Here is an 18,681-nt window from a genome sequence, read left to right as displayed (position 1 = left end):
AGAGTCACAAAAGCCCAGGGAAGGGAGAATTTCACAGTCGAAATGGTAATCAGACATGTCAGAGAGCCTGGGGATGGGGAGGACAGAGGGACTTTGTTGGCCATGCAGTGACTTCAAAGAAAGCCATTTCGGAAATGATGGAAAACAGAAGGTAAAGTGAGAGGGAGGACAATGCATTAAATCATAGCTTGAGGGATAATGGAAGGTGTTTTATTAAGATAACAGAAAGCTAAGCACATTTGTAGATTGATGAGAAGGGCCAGTAAAATGGATCAAAACTAAAGAATAAACAAAGGTTAATTAATATTTCAAGACCCTAGAGCAGTGGTCGGCAAACTGCAGCTCTGCAAACTGCGGCTTGCGAGCCACATGCGGCTCTTTGGCCCCTTGAGTGAGGCTCTTCCACAAAATACCAACTTCTGCGCATGGGCCACGAAGTTTCAATCGCACTGTATGTGCACACCCCATGTGGTATTTTGTGGAAGAGCCACACTCAAGGGGCCAAAGAGCCGCATGTGGCTCACAAGCCGCAGTTTGCAGACTATAGCAGAGCACTGGTTATCGAGCTTTTCTGAACATTAGATTCAGCTAGAACTCTTACAATAATGCTAGTGTCTATTCCTGATCTGCAAAAATCCTGGTTGAATCGTTTTGGGGAGTGAGGGCATCTGTATTATTTATTAGTGCTCCCAGAGATTCTACAATAGATCCAGCTATGAGAACCACTAACTTAGAAGAATTGAATTAAGGTCACAATAGAGGGTTGCTTTTGGATGACAAAGTCTCTCTTCTTCCTCTAAGATAGTAAAGAATGAATTAGGAGCAAAAACATTTTGAAAAAAAAAAAGGACATTGAAAGAACTCATGAGAAATGGTTTGTCTGAGAAACTAGAATGTAAGATGCTTAGAGTAAAGTGGCAGGAATAAAGGTGAGTCATAAAAATAAAAATAAAAAACAACTTAAAATATCCCATATGACTACCAGGATTCCACCAGGATAAATAAGGTAGTTGCCCATTCACTGCTTCATTCTCTCTATGCTTATTGGTTGGCCCACTCCCTGGCACAGAAAAGACATTGGTGTCTTTCTTGTTCATCTTAGAAAAAAGAAGAAAAAGAAAGTGTATAAACATGAAAGATCTAGAAGAACAATAAATTTACTGAGCTGTAGGGGAGACTTTAAGCAATAGTGTCAAGAGAGAAAACCTAAGCTGCAGGTTCAGATCTCTGTGAAATCACTTAGAACTTTTCCATGAAAGCACCTTGCAGGCCACCTGACCCAACACCTCCCATTTAAATAATAAATTCAACTGGGGTCCAGAGAGGTTCTGTGATTCAACCATATGAAACAGCCAGTAAACACCACCCACCAAGACACCTTGGAATTCAGTCTTCTGGTTCCCACACCAGTGCTTGCCGATCCTGCACACACCCTGCTTCGTGACCTCTGTGGTTGAGATTCCCAGTGAGCAGAATAGCTGCAGCTCCTCTGTGAGGATTAATAAGAAAATCTGTAAATTGTTTTGTGCTTGTTGCAAGAGAGAAAAAAATGTTCAATTTCTTCTTTATTGCTATTATTATGTGAACCAGATTGAATTGCTACATCTCTTTAGAGTTTCTTATGACTACTGTAAAGTTTCCCATTTTAACCCAAGCCAATTTTAAACTGCCCTTAGAATACGCAGATAACTGCAATAATTCAGTTGCTACATTCAGTTCATTGTTTTAAATACAACCAAAGGGAAAGAGAAGAACATGCTGGTCTAGAGAAGCAGCAAGGTAGAAGTTTCAAAACTGTAAAAATACGTATTTCAGGTGATTAAGAAGGGGCAGTATGTCATGACAAGATCAGTGGGTCACCTGCTCTGTGTGACATTACCTATGGGGCTTGAACCCTCTGGGCCTGGGCTTTACCATCTATAAAGCCAGATTCATGCACTAGATCGCCTCTAGGGTCCCTTCCATGTCTGTCAGTTTTTTAAATTTTTGTCATCATCTTCCACAAACATGTTCTGAAGGAGTTTAAAACAAACTACATAGAATATCTCAAGGATCATAGTTGCAGTGTTTTTCTTAAACAGTAAATAAATGTATGTCTCAACTTGTCTGCTTCCTAATCTGTAAAGTAGAGGAGTGCTGGAGTAAATATTCTCCCCTCTGAGCTCCATGCTTCTATTGCTACCTTTGGATAGGTGTACCAGGCACTAGGCTGGTTGCTATTTACCTTGCATGGTTGAATGCTCTGTCCCCACGCCCCACACAGCCAGAGAGAGCACTGACCAGTGAGCATTGTATCTTGATACAAAAGCTCCTAGGCCCCTTTTCCCCCCTTCTTCTTCTTTTTTAAATCCTATCCAAGTGTGCAGTACACTCCTGGGTCATTTCAGGAGCCCTGTGGCATGTTGAAAATAACTGAGAGAGCAACAGCGCAAAGAGTGATGTGACAGGCTGACATGCATTATAGGTAAGTGAGACCTACCACAGAACTGTGTTTGCTTTGCCTTCACCGTCCTGAGTTGAAAAAAGTATCGGTGAGGGTTGCTATGCAGAAATAAGCTACAATTAAAGAGAACAGACTGGTTTGGATGTTTCAGAAACCAGCCAGAAGATGGAAAACTAAAGAATGCAATGTTCCCTGGCTCTGGACTTTTCGGTATGGCTGCAAACTCTGGAGTAGAGAGAGATGGTAACTGTGGAAATGCTTTTCTTCAAAGGGAAGTGATTTTTCTCCTCTCAGTTGGATTTAGGGTTTTTTTTATTCTAATGTATATTTTCTCATATTTTAAAAGATGGCGTAGTTCTAATTCACAAGTCTCAGGTTTCAACTCTAATATATTGAAGTTGTGTGGTTTTTCTCAGCCTTTCTAATTCTTTTACTGTAAAAATTTCCTTCTATTTGATCAATTTTCTGAAAGCTCTGTCTAGACAAGCAAATTGACTTGAAGAATAGATACAGATATCTAGAAAAACAATTTCTTAATTGGTTGTTTTAGGTAACAAGTCTTTTATCCTGACCAGTATTAATTATCCAAGGGTGTGTTTAGATCTATAATTCTTGATATTTAGAAACTGAGTCGCACAAACATATTTAACAACAGTGTTGTTTTACAGGAGATTCTCTTCCTCTACAAACTAGATCACAGTATTTTTAGTGATGAGAAAATATATACAAATTCAAGCTGGCAGCCATTCATGGATCCCTAATATTCCAATATGCTCTGTTATATGTTAGCACTTTGACAAATGATTATTAATAGCCTGACTGAAAGGGTACTTATGAAGCATTTCATTTCAAATTAGGCTTAACTTTTTTATTTTACATTGAATAGATGCATTGTTAAGATCATTTTCCTTCCCTGTATTCAATTTATTTTTCCTGTTTAAAAAAAAAGAAAAAATATATGTGTGTGTGTGTTCTAATTATATTAGAAAGAAAGGAAGGAAGAAAGAAAGAAGGGAGGAAAGAGGGAAGGAAGGAAAGAGTTGGCAAATAATTAGCCAGTTCTTTTTATTATCCTAGATCACCAAACAGACTTCAAATGTTTGAGAAGTACTTTGTACCATTTGGTTCAAATATTTTCCTCTAAGGGACTAATTTACTAGCAATCGAGATAAGGCAGGTCAGAGCCCAGGCGATTGACAGCCAGTCAGGGGGCCTTTGTCTGAGAACATGAGGCGAATAGGAAACACTGACAAAGGAGCAGAGACCAGTTTGGAGGACATTTCCCACAACAACAAATCATTTGAAATTAAATTGAAGACAGTGAAGCCTGCTATTCTTAACTTTACCCTGGGGCTCTTCTTCAGAGCTTGACATTTCTGTTGTGGGCAAATGGCTACACTGAGCCACAAAAACAGAGCTCAATCAACCAGTAAGTCAATCAATAAAATCAAGGTATCTTAGATCAAAGTTCAGGTTTTCTTCCCCTAAATGTATTGAGATCATTGATTTTGCTCTCTAATGTGCTGTGAAAGATCACAATAGACTTCACTGACATATGATGATAAAGATTTGCACATTAGCTAACGTCTTTGAGCACTATGTGTCGGACACGTGCTAAGTGATTCCTGTCTTGTCTCTAATGGAATCTTTGAAATAACTCTATGAAGTAAGTGCTATTTTTATCCCCAGATGAGGACACTTTCTCGAGATCTGACTAAAGTTATTTGCCCAAAATACCACAGCTAGTAAATAACAGAACCAAGAGGCAAGCCCAACACGGCCTGACATCACAGCCTGTGCCCCACCGACTACACAATCCTGCCTCCTCAGGGACAGCTTGGCATTATTCTCCAGGTGTTTCTAGACATTCAGAGCCCGCAACAGAATATTAGTTCTCTAATGTTAAAATATACCACATATTGTCTCTGAACCCCCAGAAGTGCCAAGAAAAATGCTGGGCAACCGCAGATCCTTGGGAAATACCTACTGAATTTAATGCACAGATGGAAACTCTTTGTTCTAATGCATTATCCTCTCACTGGGCTATGAAACTGAGTACAAACCTATAAAAATTTTAGTCATAAGGATAATGTTATTTGAACAGGAACAAGATGGCATTATGAATAATAGATTTCAATCTATTAAGCACAGAGCTACAGCTACAGTTGAATAAGATAATGCAAGGATTATTATAAAATCTTAAGAGATTACTGTAAGTGGCACACGATCCACTTTTCTAACAATAAACACAAAACAATGCTGTGAGGAAGCTTTCTTGTTTATTTGCTTTTACATGAAAGCTGTATGGAGTTGTGCAATGACACCAGAGATAGGACAGCTGGGTTCTATTCTTGGTTCCAAAACTAAATGGCTCTGAGACTCACCGCAACGGGCTGATCCCTTCAGGCCTCAATCTCCTCGTGGTTAAAAGAAGGGGAGGATCAGATTAGATGATTTATAAGGTTCTTCCAACTTTAAAAATCCCATCATTCTTTACTATTATTGCATCAGATCCCAGTGTTAGTGAAGCTGGAAAGGCTCACTTTGTAATTTTTTTACCTTTTGCAAAATGCTCTTTCAGGAGATCCAAAAGGCAGTTTATGGCAAAACTCAGCAGGGAAAGAAATACAGCCTTTTAGTCACAAGCTGGGACATAGTAACTATAATTTGTGTGTAAGGGGAGAGGAAATTCAGTTATCTGCTTTGGTGTAGACAAGGCAAAATCTAAAATAGTGTCACCAAGACTTCTCATGTATAAAATTAGTGACAGTTCCTTTATACAGTTCCTGTATAAATACAGTTTTCAGTGACATCATACATAGTACAATTTTGCATACACAGACCTGGGAGATACCAGTGCTGGCTTCTACGTCTACCTCTCTACTAATTACCTGTGTTATCTTAGTTAATTAATGGGGCCTTTCTGGATCTGGGTTTCTCCGTGTGTAAAAAGAGAGAGCTGAATTGGATATGTTGCTTAGCTCTACCGCAAGTCAACTTGTTGTGATAGGAACAAATATGCTTTAGTAATTGCAATCACACGCTGCCTTCCCTGGAGAGAAGTTCCTGGTAAGTGTAGAGTCTACTGTTGGCTGAGATGATAGGTGTGAGCACCAGGTTTGGCACAGCTCGCCCAGGACTAAATTGCTCTGCGTAATTAAGGGAATGAGATAAAGAAGCCCCAGAGAGGATTCTAGGAAAGGTAAAAGGAACCAGTAAAGCTGAGTGTTGACACTGAAAGAGGGGGTAATGGAATAGTAAAGAACCAAGAAATGAAAGGTAAGAGAAGAGACCCAGAGGAAAATACTGGGCTTTATAAACCCCTTTTTTTTGTGCCTCAAGTTCTAAGCTGTCAATAAAGTGTACATTCTTCAATAATGTTGATGACTTCCATTATTCTGAAAGTAAAATTATTAACTCCAACTTCAAAGTCTGTGTGGATGAATGGCTAACATATGGATTTAAAAATGCATTAAAGGAAATGTTCTATAATAGATAAATCTGAATGTACAAAATTGATAGCATCATAGAATGAAGGACCCTCTCCACCGGGCTGTGGTCAGACAGCATCTAGGTTGGGTTCTGGATAGGATACCTCTGCAAGGATCTCAAACTCAGACACCTGTAGGGGCCATGTTGAGTGAATCCAGAACTAAGACAATAGGCACTAAGGGGAACTTGGAGTTTGAGAATGCATGCCCTGTGTAAAAGCACTCCCATTTATTTTGCTTTCTTGGAGACAACCAGTGTCAGGGCCTGATGGTTCTCTAAGGTAACCTGTAAACTTGAACTCAATTGCATGTGCATAACATACACTAAGTGAAAGATAGTTTTCCTCTACTGAATAGTCTTACATCGCATCTCACTTTTCAAATAAGACTCACAGCTTGGGGATGGGACCCAATCAAAGATGTGAATTAAGTCCTCGTGAAAAATCAAGTATGGGGAGGAATACACAATTTCAGAAAGTAGGAGTGATCTTAATGTAAGTGTGGGGACTTCGGAAAGGAACTACCGGAGTGCCCCGAGTCCAAGGAGTGGAGGTCTATGCTAAAGAGCGTGAACATTTAACATCTGCAAATCTCTCAGAGCTTCTTTTATGACTTTTTATCAAAACAAATAGATACGAACACTTCAATCCTGGGTCATTCAAACTAGAAGTTCATGGCTCAAAATTCCAAAGCATGTGGAAATCAAGAGTCACAATAAGAAGACTGAGAAGACATCTGCAAATTACTTGTAAGACACTGAAATTTTGATTAGGATGAGCACCGTGTGTCATAGAAAGAACACGACCTATATAAAGGCAATACTAGTAGGAACTCTAACAGTTAAGAAGTCAGTACTTATACTTTGCATCGCCACACTCACAAGTACATGACTTCACTTTGCAATACCAATGTCTCAATATATTGCCCTTTACCCTTTGCCTGCCTCTCACAATGCCCCGCTCCTCAACCCCTTAACCCCTCAACTCTCAGACCAAAAGCAAGTCTGAGAATCTATCTTTCCTTCTTTATATCACCTAGTTCAGTATCTTGAACAAAGTTCACTCAGTATTTATTGAATGAATGTAACTACTTTTCTTCTTATTTAAATATATAAGTCATCAGAATTGAAGAGTCTATGCTATATAATAAGTATAAAATCAAACTAATGCATAAACAAAAGAAGTCAGTACTGATGTAAGTAGGAATATTAGAGTGCTGAGAACACAGAATATAATCCAGATGAAAAAATTGGTTCCAGCTAATAATTGCTGCCTTTTTTCTTTGTGTAAGGTAGAACAGTTGGAGAAGTAAAAAGATAGGAATGACGATTTATCAAGCACCCACTTTGAGTCAAGTACAGGTCTAGATGCTTTATGTGTGTTACCTCACCTAATCCTCACATTAACCTTGAGGAAAAGGTAATTTATTTCCATTTAATAAACTTGCTCAACTATTATATACATTTGATGGGTTATAAATAGATAAAAACTCTTTGAAGAGTAATTCAGCAGAACCTATCAAAATTTTAAAGAGAAAGTTTATTGTTTCAGCAATTCTATTTGTAGCCATATACTCTGCAGAAAGACTTTCATGCGTGTGCAAGGATGGTATGTACAATTGTTTTCACTGCAGCATTATTTGTAATATTGAAAATTTGGAAACAACATAAAGGTTCTTCAGTAAAACAACCTGTAGTACATCTATATTCTAGAATATTTTAAATGCAATAAAAGAATTGAAGTAGATGAAGTTAAATTCATTCAGAAGGATGTCTTAGAAATGTTTATGAGTGTAGAGATTAAGATACAAAATATCATATGTAGCAAATTAACTTTCTATATTAAAGTGTACATACATCTGCATGTACATAGTAAAAGGCCCAGAATAACACATGCGTAATGAGTGATAGTAGTTACATCTAGAAATTGAAACTGGCTCTAGCCAGTTTGGCTCAGTGGATAGAGCATCAGCCCACAAACTGAAGGGTCCCAGGTTCGATTTTGATCAAGGGCACGTACCTTGGGTGCAGGTTCTAATGTTTCTCTCTGTCTCTCCCCCCTCCCATCCACTCTCTAAAAATCAATGGAAAAAATATCCTTGGTGAGGATTAAGAAAAAAAGAAAAATGAGAAGCTCAGATAGAAGTGACTACTTTCTACTTTCTGTTCTTCTGTGTTATTTACACTATCTTTAAACAAATATGTGTTGTTCATTAAAAAAGATTGAAAGTCATAATGAACCCAAAGTCAGGAGAGAAGCCACAGGCAGCCAGGATGCAGCACAGTGCTTCCTGCAGCATGTACTTCTATGCTTACAGTTTGGGAGTTCTCCCCTCCTGAAATGAGTTTACTCTATCCAGGGCAGGAAATAATGTAAAATGGAATTACCTAAGAGAAAAAGCAAAAATTTTCTAAGGAAAATCAATTAAAGCATGGATGGAGGCCATGGCAGCAATCACAAACGCGCTTTCCTGCCAAAGAATAAATACACACCTCTAGACATGAAGCTTCATACAGAACAATGTTGTGTCCCATCAGTTTGTTTTCCCAAGGGTGCAATTCTTCACAGCACTTCCAACTATTCTATTAAATTACGCCGGCAGACATAGGCAGGTACACAGAGCTAGCACTGATTACATCCCTCTATTTATCAGTTCATTCATATCTCTAAATTCAGACCGCAGCAGCTCTTCTGGCTTTTCTCAGAGGTAAGGTGCTGAGAATCAGGATTCTAATAAATCACATCCTTAGGGTGTAAATCTATGGCAGGTAGAGGAATGGAAATTTTAAAAATACCACAATATTTAACAACACAGTTTATAACTATTAATGAGCTACGGAAGCCTGAAACAAGGCAAAAAGGACACAGTAAAACATAAACGTAAGAAATGAAAAGATGTCCCCACCAAGGATATTGAGAATGGATAAATTAAACAAAATGATAATGAATTATCTCTGTAGAACAAGGTAGACTTTTATTGTCAGGGGATCTCATGAAACTAAATTGAAGCACCCAAAGGTGGGGGAACTAGATGCCCTTTAAGGTCTTTTCTTCCTTTATGTGCATTTCCCTAAAATATCCGAATAACTCATGGAGTCTTTCCAGTGAAAATACTTAAGGTTAATTTGCTAAGCCCTATCTATAGTGGTTTATAACCCTCCCAAGGTATAGTCTTAGTCCAAATAATTTTTAGATTAGTTAAATACTAGTAAAGGTAGAGAATGGTGCTTAAAAATCTGCAGTTCAGCCTGGCCAGCATTTCTCAGGGATTAGCAACAATTTATAAGCCAGAAGGTCATCATTTGATTTCTGGTCAGGGCACATGCCCAGGTTGTGGGCCCAATCCCCAGTGCAGGAGGCAGCCGATCAATGATTCTCTCTCATCATTGATGTTTCTGTCTCTCTCTGCCTCTCCCTTCCTCTCTGAAATCAATAAAAATATATTTTTTAAAAATATGCATTTCACTGAAGATAGTAATTTTTTATTAGCTACTGTTAGATATAGGCTCAAATATAAACCTAAATCTGCAAATTTCAATGGTCTCAGCACTCAAGTATGCATTATTTGGCCACATCCCACAAATATACATGCACACTTGTATACACACACACACACACACACACACACACACACATGCACAGAGACACACACACCTACTTGGCAGTTTTAGCTCAGAGAAAACTCATACAGATTATAACATACAAATGACTTAAATTTTTTCTCCAACACTGCATAAAAATAAAATATCCATCTCGCTAATATAAACTGTCTCCTTTTAGGAAGCCACTGTCTCTCCGTTTTCTATTTTTAACCCAATGTCAGAGAGGAGAAAAGCATTGAGTAATTTTTTTTTTAAATAAGGCAAACAACAAAATCCATCCTCTGGCCTTACATTTAGGTAAGTGTATAAAAATCCAGACACTTCCATATTTATGTTGCTCGGGTGGGAATATTTCAGCAAAAAAATCATTTTACTAAAGATACATTCACAATGCAAACTTTACAAACGTGTCAAGCAGCCTTGTGCTGTAAAATGTGTACTCACATTCTACATATTAACCACCTAATGGCTCCAAAGGAACAATTACAGCAAAATACATTGCTATTAGTATAACTGAGAAGTGTTCATTTAAAGATAAACTTCCTACCATCCTGTAGCCCTAGGTACTGAAGATGAATAATAATGAGTGTTCACATGAATTAATAAGATGCTTGTGAACCTTTCAGCCCTTCACAGAGGTAGTTAAATCATTACCCAACCAGCATATCATGACTCTCCTGAAGGTGTCCTTGGCATATCACCATTTGGGGTTTTCTCATTCTCATATTTAGCCTTGCCAATATTTGACCAGAGTTCAAATATTGGCAAGGGTAAATATGAGAAAATATATGTGAAACTGTAAGTATACTAGAGGCCTGGTGCACAGGATTTGTGCACTGGTGGGGGCATGGCCTGCAGGAATTGACCTGCTGTGGGAGCACTGCTCATTCCGGTCTGCCAAGCGGCTGTGGACCTGCCCTCTAAGTGGTTGCTCCATGGTCTGGCATCTCCATGGAGCCAGAGCACATGTCTCTCCAGGGGACCCAGTTGGGGCCAGACCCAGGGATAATAGCATTGAGAGGCAGTGGAGTAGGCCTCAGTCCTGCGGTAGCCACAAACCCACCTCCCAGCCTCTGGGGTCAGCTCTGTGACCCAGGCGGCACTGTGTGGCCAGTGGGCCTCTGGTGGAGGCGGCAGGGAGCGAGGAGAAGGAGCCTGGGGTGAGGAGGTAATGATCGCAGCCCGGGTTCCTGCCCGTTGGCCCGAGCTTCACAGTGGGAGCAGCCCCTCATCCTGGTCAGCCAAGCGGCGCTCCCCCTGTGGTTGCACACTGATCACCAGGGGGTAGCTCCTGAGTTGAGCAGCTGCCCCAGGTGGTCAGTGCACATCATAGCGACTGGTCGACGGGTTGTTCTTGTCATTCTGCCATTCAGTTGCTGGGCTTTTGTTATATAGAACTAGAGGCCCGGTGCACAAAAATTTGTTCACTCGGGGAGGGGGGGGGGGAGGGGGGGTAGGGAGGGAAGGTAGGGAGAGGGGGGTCCCCCAGCCCGGCCTGTGCCCTCTCACAGTCTGGGACCCCTCGGGAGATAACAACCTGCTGGCTTAGGCCTGCTCCCGGGTGGCAGAGGGCAGGCCCAATCCCTAGGTGCAGCCCCTGGTCGGGCTCAGAGCAGGGCCGATTGGGGAGTTGGGGCGCCACCCCCCATCATGCACAGAGCAGGACAGATCAGGAGATTGCGATGTCACCCTCAGTCACGCTCAGGGTAGGGCCGATTGGGGGATTGGGGCACCGCCCCCTGTCACACTTAAGGCAGGGTCGATGGGGAGGTTGTGGTGCCACCCCCTGTCACGCACAGAGCAGGGCCAATCAGGAGGTTGGGGCGCTGCCCCCTGTCACTCACAGAGCAGGGCCAATCAGGGGGTTGGGGCACTGCCCCCCCCCCTCGCCCCCCCCCCCGTCACGCACAGAGCAGGGCCCATCAGGGGGTTGGGGAACTCCCCCCTGTCACGCACAGAGCAGGGCCCATCAGGGGGTTGGGGAGCTCCTCCCTGTCACGCACAGAGTAGGGCCAATAGGGGAGTTGGGGCACCGCCCTCTATCACACACAGAGCAGGGCGGATCAGGGGGTTTGGGCGCCACCACTGTCACACTCAGGGCAGGGCCGATGGGGAGGTTATGGCTCTACCCTGTCACACACAGAGCAGGGCCCGTGGAGGGGGGGGGGGGAGGTTGGGCGCCGCACCCTGTCACACACAGAGCAGGGCCGATCAGGAGGTTGGGGCTCCACCCCCTGTCACACACAGAGCCGCAGGGCGATCAGGGGGTTTGGGCGCTGCCCCCTGTCACGCTGATCTGGTGCCAGGAGGCCTCACTGCTCCGCTGATCCCGGTGCCGGGAGGCATATTACCCTTTTACTATATAGAATAGAGGCCTGGTGCATGGGTAGGGGCTGGCTGGTTTGCCCTGAAGGGTGTCCTGGATCAGGGTGGGGGTCCCCACTGGGGTGCCTGGCCAGCCTGGATGAGGGGCTGAGGGCTGTTTGCATCTGGTCACACACCCTTCAGGGTGGGGGTCCCCACTGGGGTGCCTGGCCAGCCTGGATGAGGGGCTGAGGGCTGTTTGCATCTGGTCACACACCCTTCAGGGTGGGGGTCCCCACTGGGGTGCCTGGCCAGTCTGGGTGAGGGGCTGAGGGCTGCTTTCAGGCTGGCGGGAAGCTCCCAACCACTCCTTTTTTTCTTTTTTTTTTTTTCTTCTGGGCCAGCTTTAGCTCTGGCTCTAGCTCTGAGGCTTCCACTGCTGGTTTGTTTGCCGTTCTATAATCGAAACAATGTATAACTTCAGCTCTGAGATCCCAGCCGGCTATATTTGTTAGAATGTTTCAAACTGCCAGCTCAGAGGCCGGGAAGTCAGGCGGGGAACGTTGGAGTCTGCAGTCACTGGAGCAAGCAAGCCTCCCTGCTCGCTTCAGTGCCTGGCTGCCGGCCGCCATCTTGGCTGACAGTTAATTTGCATAAGGATATGCTGATTAGCCAATCAGAAGGGTAGCGGTCGTACGCCAATTACCATGTTTCTCTTTTATTAGTGTAGATATGCTTTGTATATGAAAACATAGAAATATATAATGCATTTTTTAAAATATACTTTTATTAGAGAGAAAAGGAGAGGGAGAGAGAGATGAAACATCACTGATGAGAGAATCATTGATCAGCTGCCTCCTGCACACCCGACATTGGAGATTGAGCCCATAACCCAGGCATTTGTCCTGACTGGGAGTCAAACCATTGTGACCTCCAGGTTCATAGGTTGATACTCAACCACTGAGTCATTCCAGCTAGGCATAATGCATTTTTAAAGACTCCTTTCAAAAAGCTTATTGTTATAAAACAATTTTGTCATTTAAGGAGGTAATTTTCATTTATCTAGAAAATTAACATAAAAAGCCTAATCCCCCACATGATCCTGCCATAAATATGAAGACTTGGTTTATAATGTAATATATAATCAGAAAGATGTATGAGAGGATAGTAACCAAAAGGCAAAAGAAAGACTAGTATATTCTGTCCCCTTTATCTGGGTCAAAGCAAGTTCAATAATGCCTCACACTTAAAAAGCTCTTGAATAATTGTTGAAACTACACTTCTGTGTTACTACACTAATTTGGAATATATTTCTGCTGTTTCCTTCATGACACTTCTTTATTTATTTGAAATCACAGATAGAATATGAATCCCTCTAAATATACACTTCTATACACCAGTGAAATCTCAAGCACCCCCAATGTAGGAGGAAGAAATTCCTTTTTGAAAGAGTACAAACCCTTCTGATGAATTCATGCTACGATCATGAGGCTACTCAATCAGTTTAATAGTCATAGTATTTTATAGCTCTTAAGAGGAATCATTAAAAAGGTGGGAGGAGAGAAGTACAGAATAACCAGTGCCTCTCCAGTGCTTGAAAGACACTCAAAGAATAGCTATTGAAGTAATAAATACATTTATCCTAACTGGAATGTACAATAATATTTTAAGATCATAGATAGTAGATAAACTTGAATTGATTCTCTGTATTATTCAGAGCTCTTAATGTAAATGACAGAAACACAATCCAAACACATCCAAGTGAACATGAAATGCATTGGTTTACTAGGCAAAAATGTCAGGTATTGCCTAGCTTTGGCACAGCTATATCCAGATGCTCAAAAAATATCATTTCTTCATTTTATGGCTTTGTTTCTTTTGGGGTTGATTCCCTCCATGTGTTAAGATTAGATAGCCACCAGCAATTTCAGATCTACATAGACATTGCCCTCAGAAAGACATAGAGGATCTCTCTTTAAACATCCAACTAATTACCTCAACAAGGACTCCAAGTGACCTTACTTGGATTTTCTTGGCCCTGGACTGATCATGGTGACCAATGATCATAGTTAGAAGGATAGGACATTCTGATTTGCACCTTGGTTCATGTGACCACATCTGTGGGGGCGGGGAGAGGAGAAACAGTGCCCTTTGATTGGTCATCTGTTGTTGTTTTTGCTGCTGCTGTTGCTATTGTTGTTGTTAATCTTCACCTGAGGTTATTTTTTCCATTGATTTTTAGAGAGTGGAAGAAAGAGGAAGAGACAGAGAAAGAGAAACATCTATGTAAGAGAGTCACATCAATTGGTTGCCTCCTGCAGGTGCCCCAACCAAAGCTGGGGATTAAGCCTGCAACCAAGGTACATGCCCTGGACCAGAATTGAATCCAGGACACTTTAGTCCTAGGACCAATGCTCTATCCACTGAGCAAAACCAGCTGGAGCTGATTGATAATCTTATCAGAATCATATGGCAAGGGAAGGCAGCAATTTCTGAAAGGAAAGGCGGTAGGAGAGGGAAAATAATAGATGTCAACTACAGTCCCAACTATAATTATTTTATATTCTCTGTTAGTTCCTCCTTGAGCCTCCAAAATATTATATTCAGTTGATTAAATACTCCAGTCCTCCTTGGGATTTAAGCTTTCTCACTGTCGGGGACATGTTTTCCTCTCAATGTGAGACACTGAACATTAATTTAAGGGAAAAACTTATACAAAAAAAACTTTGTAAATGTAAGCAATTATATCAATATAATTATTTAAGGGGATAAATTTGTCTTTGACCTTCTGAGAGAGTTAAGAACATCAGAACTTCCATCTCAAAATTCCGTGATTCAGGACTGCTTCTGGCAATCGCCTCTGCATCTATGTTTCCTTCAACTCATATGTTTTTATTGAATGCCTTTTTTCCTGATTCACATTGTAAAGGTGCTGCAGATCAAATTTAAAAATCGTGTTATTATCTGTCAGCATAACTCCTATTGTACCCTTGTAATAATGTACCCCTGTTCCTGGCATTGAGCAAGGTGGCTGGAACATAGCCACATCTGCTTTCCTTTTTGCTAGTTATCACATCTAATCTGGTCTGCATTGGCTCTTTCTTCTATACAAGATGTTTCTCTTAATACTTAGAATGGATTAGTTTGTGGTCAATACATACAATATATTTTTAGCCCCTACAAGTCATCAACATCTTGAAAGCTTAGTCTCTCACCTATTTTTCTAAAATTTTATGTCTAAGCTTCTTTCTGAAGGTTTTCTTGTTTTTATGTCATTATAACTATGTTAAGAGAATTATAACCCTCTAAAAGAGGACTATGTTTTATATATCACTTTTTAATCACTCACCATGCCCTGATATTCCCCCCTCCCCCCAAAAAAATGTCTCTACAAGTGAATTGTTATTGTCTAAGAAAAAATATGTGGAGAAAATGTGAAAATATTTTAGTAAAGATACTACAAAGTCAAGCCTCATTAAAATGAAAACTAGAGCAATAGAATTTCACTAAGATTAAAATATTTCCAAGCTATCTGGACAGTGACTAATAGAAACCCTTTTGATCTTGCTAAAATAAATTTCTTTGTTGGTAACTCTGCATAACAAAGGCTTTTTTCCTCATCTCTTGTCCACTTAATTGTCAATAGCTATTATGGAGTGAAAAAGTCTAAACACTTGATTCAGGGGTAAAGAGCAAGTGGAAAGAGGAGAGAAAAACACCAGCTACAAATGAGAACACCCCCTCACAAAGAAACGGCTGTTGGAAGAAATATAAAATGCAGCAGTTCTTTTGTGTTGTTGCTGGGTGGGGGGAAGGAGGAGTGGTGCTTTTATTTTATAAAAAGAGGAAGAAATAAATAATAGATTTTATGAACTCTGCCAATAAAAAAGGGGCTTTGACCAACAAGGTATGCTAACTTACAGTACAATTCACACAAAAGTTTTATCTATATTACCTCAGAGTGCAGTCATTCAACAAATTTATTAAGTAGATATCATATTTTATCACTTTGCAAATTGAAAACTGAAATTCAGATTTCAAGTGTTTTTCCCAAGAGAGAAAATTAGCCATCTTCTAATTTAAATATTTGGTACTGTTTCCATAATACTGTTTCTACCTGTTGCCCCCCATAAATTAACCATATACTTTCAAAAACACTGAGGCTCTATATGCCCTTTGAATACAATCTCTAATGCATTGCAATTTTTTTTTCTACTTTTCATTTGCCCTACACGCTAGGTTATAGTTTTACTCCTCAACCATTTTCTTCTATAGCTCCCCTTTTAACTATCATCAGTTAAAATGTAGATGACATCTAATCATTTAGATCAAGTAGATTGGAATAAGATATAAATTATGGTTATGAAACAAAACAACCCCAGTTCTTTTCTTGTAATAGGTGCTTAATATTATTACATAAAAAGAATTGATAAAGTGTGTCATGCAGTGAAATGTTTCAGCATTGCTGACAATAAGACCATTTGGATCTACCATAAGCTTTGTTGTCAATTTGCAGCGTGGATGAAAAATAAGGGCAGAAGGAAAAGTCTGTGTCAATGTGCCTCAATGAGTTTTCTTACTAATTATGAACACAAGGAAGATCTACTTGAAACATTCAATATGTCTCACCATTCAGGTTTACCTAAGTAATGACCTCAAAGGTACAAGTTTCATTACTTCAATTATTCTTTTGATATAGGCTACTCTGAACCTCTCAAATTAGTACCTTGGACAGCATCTTGGCCTAAAATAATAGTCATCTAACGTTCCGAGTCTTCATATTCTAAGTTAAAGTAGAAAAAAAAATTGTAAGGCTCTTTTTTTTTCTGTGGACATTTTTTTCTCATCATGGTGAGCTCTGTGTACATTCATTTCAGTTCCCTCCAACAGGACAAGCCAGTCCATGCAACTCTGAACAAAGGCCACTGATGGGAGCTGAGCAGGCTCTTCAATTGGGCTCTGGTCACTTCTATATCATCCTGCCATGGTCATAATTTTGCAGAAAAGAGAACATAAAAAGTGGTTAAGCTTCCAAGTTTGCCAGAGTTGCAGATGCTTTGAAGTTCCATTAGAAATGCTTTGAAGTTCTAATGTTGTTAATGTATTTTTCCTAGCAACCTCTGGTAATGTTAAGTAAATATTTGGTAATCGAGTAGTGAAAGAATATTTGTAAATGGGGTGAATTATGTGGATATGTGAACCAACATTCTCCCTATGGATATAATTTCATAGCCTAATTGATCCAGTTAAATTAACAAGGTACATGATTGCACCTGAAATTTTCTCTCCTCTGCACAAAACTATTTTCCTCAAAAAAATTTAAATTAAAAATAAACCATGTGTACTGACTCAAACACCCTTCCTTAGTATTTATTCCATGCAGTTAGTCCTAGAAAATATCCTATTTGCTTAGAGAAATAATCATTGTGCAACATTCATAATGTAAACATTTCAAGCCAGACACCATCACTCACAAAAATAACTTCTTATGTTTGTACATCAATTTAGAGTAGAAAACAGATCAGAGAGTTCAAAGCATAGAGATAGTATGATATTTTCTGGAGTAGATATTTGTACTAAAGCATTTTGAAGGAAGATTCTCTAAAATTTTTTATATCTTGCTATTGGTATTCCCCAAGAATACCTTGTTTTGAAAGCCAGCATAAATTAAGCATTTTTGTACTTAAGACATTATCTGAATAGATTCTCACTGTGACCTTATAAAATAGTTAAAGCAGGAATCGGCTACCCCATTTTAAGGATGAACAAACTGAGGCTAAGAGAAATCAATTAGCTTTTCAAAGTCACATGGCTAAGGTGTTCTAGAACTGGGTCTCAAGCCCAGTCCCACTGACTCAAGCCCTTCTATACCACTAATCCTCATGTACCTATTGACACACATATCAGATATGCCTCCTGCATGAGGGGAGATAACGATCCACTTGCCTCTCTTTTTACATGGATTCATGAATTCTGCAATGCATCTTTATTTTCCCTTCCTGAAGTGAAGAAAAGGATAGGCAGGTGGGCAGTAAAGCATAATGTGCTTTCTGGAATGATATTTAACTATGTGCTTAAACTTGTTTAGCCAACAATGCTTAATTTCTGAACTTTAAAATTGCCGTGTGTGAAGAACAATAATTAAAAATGTAAGTAAAATATTATTTCACTTGCAATCTATGTTCTAAAATGCTCTGATAACACATACCAACTTGAGAAACTATCTCCTTATCCCAGTCTTGCCCTCACCAAATCATCTTTCACATTGTGAAACTCTGGTCTTGTAAATTTATTTTTTAAAAAAAACCTTAATTTCTCTTATTTGACCCCAAAATAAAGAATAAGCTGCTTAGGCCCAGCCAGTGTGGCTCTTGAGCACCAACCCATGAACCAAAAGGTCACAGTTTGATTCCAGATCAGGGCACATGCCCTGGTTGCAGGCTCAATCATCAGTAGGGGGTGTGCAGAAGACAGCAATCAATGATTCTCTCTCATCATTGATGTTTCTATCTCTCTCCCTCTCCCTTTCTCTCTGAAATCAATAAAAATATATATATTTTTTAAAACAATAAACTGCTTAAGGTGACCTTCCATGCTGTCCTCCTTTCCGAATCCACCTTTCCTCTCCAGGATCCTGCAATTCTCTCCTTTCTCTTTCCTGCTAAATTGAACAACTTTGCAGTTACCCCTTATAGCCCATATCATTTTATATCACCACTAGAGGCCCGATGCACGAAATTCTTCCTTCCCCTGGCTGCCGGCACCAGCTTCCCTCTGGCACCAAGGAGGTACATGGGACCTGGGCTTTTCTCACAGTCCTGGCTTTATCCAGAAGGTTGTCC

General features: G+C 40.3%; 1 protein-coding gene across 2 annotated transcripts in view; it reads left to right on the top strand.

Annotated features, from left to right (window-relative positions):
- The window catches only part of KCNMB2 (potassium calcium-activated channel subfamily M regulatory beta subunit 2), a 224,585-nt gene that overhangs the window by 21,703 nt on the left and 184,201 nt on the right, over positions 1–18,681 (top strand). Inside the window, exon 1 of one of the 2 annotated variants that reach the window (XM_070403622.1) lies at positions 2,325–2,464. The exons of the other annotated variant lie outside the window; for it this stretch is intronic. Coding sequence (XP_070259723.1) covers positions 2,454–2,464 — 11 coding nt within the window. The 5' untranslated portion in view covers positions 2,325–2,453. Of the gene's footprint in view, positions 1–2,324; positions 2,465–18,681 lie in introns of those variants that run through there. 2 annotated transcript variants of the gene reach the window in all.

This window comes from Myotis yumanensis, unplaced genomic scaffold, assembly GCF_028538775.1.
Source record: "Myotis yumanensis isolate MYYU_CA2020_CCGP unplaced genomic scaffold, mMyoYum1.0.hap1 SCAF_2, whole genome shotgun sequence".
NCBI classification, from domain to species: domain Eukaryota; kingdom Metazoa; phylum Chordata; class Mammalia; order Chiroptera; family Vespertilionidae; genus Myotis; species Myotis yumanensis.
This window is presented reverse-complemented; position numbering and strand designations above follow the sequence as displayed.